The 5416-nt window shown below is 34.3% G+C and overlaps 1 protein-coding gene across 1 annotated transcript in view; it reads left to right on the top strand.

Annotated features, from left to right (window-relative positions):
* LOC108573946 (mucin-5AC) overlaps positions 1-5416 on the top strand; it is a 50226-nt gene that overhangs the window by 8473 nt on the left and 36337 nt on the right. Inside the window, exon 3 of the mRNA XM_017936438.1 lies at positions 906-1132. Coding sequence (XP_017791927.1) covers positions 906-1132 — 227 coding nt within the window. The remainder of the gene's footprint in view (positions 1-905; positions 1133-5416) is intronic.

A 5416-nucleotide genomic window follows, 5' to 3' on the forward strand; every position in this document is an offset into this window, starting at 1 on the left:
ATTATTTACTACTTATTGAAGATTTCAAGCATAAATTATTTTGCTACAGTATTAAAAGACAGATATTTGATATAATACTAGAAATTTATAAATAGAGAAATATTATACATGACATTATTATGTATTTACTTTATTGTTATTACACAGTTCATCATTGATAGACACACTATTGCACTTCTAGTGAATATGAACTCAACAATACTAAATAGTAAAAATTAACATATGTATGTATATATTTTATAGTACAGTCGAACCTCTATAACTCGAAAACCTCTATAAGACTACAATTGTGTTCATCCCCTTCCGCTCCGCTGTGAAAACCTCTATAAGTCCAGTCCAGTTGCATTATTTTTCCTCTGTAACTCGAGTTTAGAATATCTAGACCTCTACAAGTCGAAGTTTACCTCTATAAGTCGAGCTTCTATCGCCGCTGCCTTTGCAACTCGAAACCAATCATTCGATATTGTTTCCTTTCTTTCTTTCAACTCCTTTATAACCATTATAATAACCTAGCATTCGTCTTATAATTATGTTTATATATTTATACAATAAATATTTTACGTTCAAAAATGGAATTTTTCTTTCTTTAAGCCATTACAATTGAAAACTTAGTATGTCGAATATCCGTTTGTTAAATCTTTTACTCAAAAATTTGGATATGTCGAAACCTCTATAACTCGAAGATTTTAGCACTTCCCTTGAGATTCGAGTTATCGTGGTTCGACTGTAAAACCACAAGCCTCATTTCTAATATACATTAAGTTAATTAAACAATTAGAAGGAGTACTGTGTATGTACAAATGTGTGTTAAGATGTTTAGAAATTTGTTAAATTCGGAGTTCCGTTTGATGTTAAAATTCTGTAATTTGGAATAATTTTTATTACTCATCTATTCCGTTTTCCAGATGGTGGAAAGGAAAAGAAAAACAGTGTTTCCATTATTCAAACGAAACCCAGTGAAACGCAAGAAAAAGTGGTTCCTGATATTCAACCAAGCAAAACGTATAAGACAAATTCCATGGAAGAAACGAAAAATCAAGCGAAAGGCACGAAGATTATTGTGAATCCTGCGATCGAACAGAACATTATTAATTCTTCTGAAGATAATGGATTACGGCCCCAAAAAACTCAGGTGAGATAAACTAATATTTTCATGAATTACCATTAGAAAAAGAAATTACGCTTCATTAAGGACCACAATACAATGTTTGTTCGCAAACATTTTTCAGTATTATAATCGCATTATTTATTAATCCGAAGTTTTATATTACGCTGTAAAATATGAAAATAGATATAAATCCGTCAGATGTGCACAGTTTAAATATCTGTATTGTAGAAGCAAGGTGTACCTACTTTCTTTTCACCAAGTTAACTTTTCCCAGTTTAAGTCGCTCGTTCGTGCTTATCTATGAATGCATAGTGCATGTAGACATATACAAAATTTCTACTTTTAAGCAATCATGTAAACCTAAAAATTACTTTTTAAATGTAGTACCGCATGTATGATTCAATGTTCTTAATGAGCTTCATGCTATAAAATTCGTTGAACTTATGGACGAGCGTCTATTTCATTGTAATACTGTAAATACATTTATTAAAATACTGTAAAAATTTATACAAACGTCGGAATGACAGCAAAAAACCATTTCTCTAAGCCTTATAAAAATAGCGGTGCAAAGTCAAATTTTTTTGACAGCGATCGATAACCGAGAAGTCACGCGTACGCGTCGTTCACGATGGCGCGCGGGTGAATTTCTGTTCGCCCGTCCCTGAGCGCGGGCTCTACGGGCGCTGTGATTGGCCAGTGTTTTTCGTTAATAATTCGAAAACGAAGCTTCAAACTACATTTTGGAAAAGGAAAAAGTTGTTCAGGGTCACCCCAGCAACCCCCCATTTTCGGATGTTCAAAGAGTTACGGGACACCCTGTATATGTATATACAATACATATTCTGTTAATGAAATATACTAACATGTAAGCACAACTTAAGTAAATTTAACACAGGATAGGGTATTAACCAAAAATGTATTAAAGTGTAGTGGTAAGCGACTGCTAAAATGCTTCGGTGTCCGTCTCGCTCGACGGCTATTTCAAAAGTGTCCTCTCCGCGTCGTATCCCGCGTTGCTCCGAAAAACCGTTGGAGCCCCTCGTTCGACTTTCCGGGGAAAGGGCTTAGTTTATGGTACCCTCAGGTACCCGCGCGCTTTCTCTTCCTGGGTGACAAAGTCCAGGCCACCACTTCGCCGCCGAAATCTCGCATTTCTTACAAACAATTGTGGCAATGCGCGTATTTGAACTTATTTTACCTTTTTAAATTTATATCAAAGTATTTAACACATCGCCATTGTTTACTGAAGTTGCATTTCATATGTCCACCTATCTTAATTTTTCGAAGAAAATATTACGGATACAACAAATGTTACACATTAATAACAACAAAATTCTTTTTAATAATTTGAGAGTTCATTGAAAGCTTTTATGTGATGTATAACATACCTTATTTTACAGTTTATTTGAAATGAAACGGTGTTTAAAGTTTTACATTATTTAAAAATTTGAAAAGATAATAATGATAATAATAATGATGTTTATTTCAAATAGTTGTAAAAATATGAGGTATAACACCCTTTCTATAGAAGAACTTTGAGATAAAAATGAAACATGTCGAGACCACAATCTTGTGAGTTAGAAATTCTTTTATTAAATTTATAAAATAACTTTATGTATTTTTGAACATTTTGCATTTCTTTTTTTAATGTTTAATATAGTGATGTGTGGCGACCAGCTGTAGGGCAGAAGCAAGTATTTGCCGCGTGGACGACCAACACGGTTTATGACGGGCGCGCTAGCAAAGCTATTTTTGAGAAAACCGTTTTAGTCTGTTTAATGTTTAGTAAATCTAACAATGCATGTTTTCGTAGAAACTTTCACCAACGGTCTCAATAGCAATTTACCAGGTCATAAACCAAGGGTTGCCGAAAGGTCCGCGTACGGGCCCAGAGGCCCAGGCCACATGTCCCAAATACCGGACCTGGAGGAAAATGCGCGGCGTTGCCAAATGCGCTACAGCGGACAATACGCCCCCACCATAATTCGCCGCGGTCCTGGAAAAAGCGCGCCAAGGGCGTAAAGGACTAGCGGCGGGTTAAAGACAAAATTGCTGATTGGTTACAACCAATCAGAAAAAGAAGAGGGTGAGAAAGAAGCTCGCGAGGTGACTTAGAGAGTCAGAGTCAGTCAAGCAGACAGTCAGCAAGCAATAAGTAAAGTGTAAACCTCGTGAGCAAGATAAATAATAAAGACTAAAAAAGGGAAGTTACTGTGTGGGTACTAAGTAACCCAGATCACGCACTATCCTCCTATCCTTAAATACCTCTTATCAGATAAATAATAAAGACTAAAAAAGAGAACTTACTGTGTGGGTACTAAGTAACCCAGATCACGCACTATCCTCCTATCCTTAAATACCTCTTACAGATGTATCATTGATATAAAGTACTAATGTTATCCAAAACTACATAAAGTGTAAAATATATTTTATTCAAATGTAACTTACTTTAAAGAGACACAAGTTAACGTCATTCCCTTCAAAACGATCAATGAATACTGTAATGAAGTGAAATGTTTGTTACATAAAATAATTACTGAATTTTCAAAATAAGAAGAAGTTATATTACTATTTTGAATTTTTTAATGGGAACAATGTGCAATTGTGAACAAAGTAGTAATTATGCAAAAAAGGGGACTCCTCGCTAATTTCAATGACCTTGAAATTTGTGTTCAAGGTTATCATTTTGAACAACTTTTTCCTCTACGTGTTACCGCCGCTCGATCCTAGTTTCCGAGATATTCTCAAGAAACTTTCTGGCATAGGCGGTCGCCTGACGGTGACCACTGTTAGTATGTAACCGAATCTAAACCATGAATTTGTCTTAAGGAAGACAAGTTGTTGGTGTAAAAATATCTGTTTATGAGGTAAGAAGAGATAATTGGATATACATTTTTAGGAAGGATTGTTTGCAGTTTTTGTAATAGTCTTTTATGCCAGACTTTATTAAAGGTTTTCTCAATGCTCAAAAATATTACGGTACAATATTTACCTTCTTCTATGGAACGGATTATGTTATTCACCACTCTATGAATTTGTTCCATTGTGTTATGGTTTATTTTTAAACCTAAACTGGTGATTTTAAATTAAATGTTTTGTAGTAATTTCGTACATTAGTTTTTTATGGATGGTTTTTTCAATAATTTTGAAGATTATTGGAAGGAGAAAGAATTTTGGATTTTTGCCTGGTTTATGCAGTAGTATTATTTCTGCACACTTTTAGATTTACAAGAAATGACCTATCCTGAATATGACGTTTGTCGGGATTGTTAAGAATCTCAGTGCCTTTTCCGGTAGTTCTTTTAGCATTTTCGCCGTTATGAGGTCATATCCGGGCGTTTTGTTGATCTTTAAGTATTTTATTATTGTTAAGATTTCTTTTTTTTTAACTGCTTTGTGAGTCAGTGATTTGTTGTTGTTGTTAGATAAGGGAGTGTGTGATTTATTTGTAAATATTTCTTGCAGGTAGTCGGCTATGGTTTTTACTTGATCTTCTATACATTTCGTCCACCTTCCATCTTGCTTTTGAATCGGTAGTATCGGTATAATTACTTTTTTGAAACATTTTGTATTTCTCCATAATGAATAGTTTGTTCTTTTACTGTAATCCAGGTTCGTAATAAAGTTTCTAATGTTATCGTTGTTTATTTTACGGATTTGTTTCTAATTTTGTTAGTAAGTGTATTCACCTGACTTTTGTACCGAGGCCATCGTGTATTTTGCCATATTTTTCTTATTCTTTTTCTATTTTCGATTAATTGCGTTATGTATTTCAGGTATTTTGTTGTTGTTATTTCTCTTGTTTTATTACTTGTTAAAATATATGCTGGTGTTTGTAATATGATGGTTAAAGCTACTTCTGCTATTTCTATATCATATGCTGGTTTTAAGAGTAGATATGTTACAGTGTAGGTTATTATTTATGAATTCTCTGTACGTTGTCCAGTTTGTTGTATTGTTCGTTAACGTTGCTTTTTCAGTATTTGCTGCATTTTGTTCGAGTTCGATGGTTGTTGGTGTGTGGTCTGAGGACAATTCAAATAGTTCTTTCGCTTTTATGTCAAGATCTGTGTTGGTAATCGCTATGTCAAGTATGTCTGAGTGTTTTATTCGTGTCTGTTGGCCAGTATGTCGGTCTACCTGACGAGTATACCTTTAATTGACTGCTGATTATACAGGGTGGCTCAGCTAAATGGAATTACATACCTAAATATCTCCCTTCTTTGCTGTTGCATGAAAAAAGTTTTTAGGACAAAGTTACATTATTTCAGGGGGCACATGTAATCGTGGTAACGGTTTTTTGTCAAG

The sequence above is a fragment of the Habropoda laboriosa genome, unplaced genomic scaffold (genome assembly GCF_001263275.1).
Source record: "Habropoda laboriosa isolate 0110345459 unplaced genomic scaffold, ASM126327v1 scaffold187, whole genome shotgun sequence".
Taxonomy (NCBI): Eukaryota; Metazoa; Arthropoda; class Insecta; order Hymenoptera; family Apidae; genus Habropoda; species Habropoda laboriosa.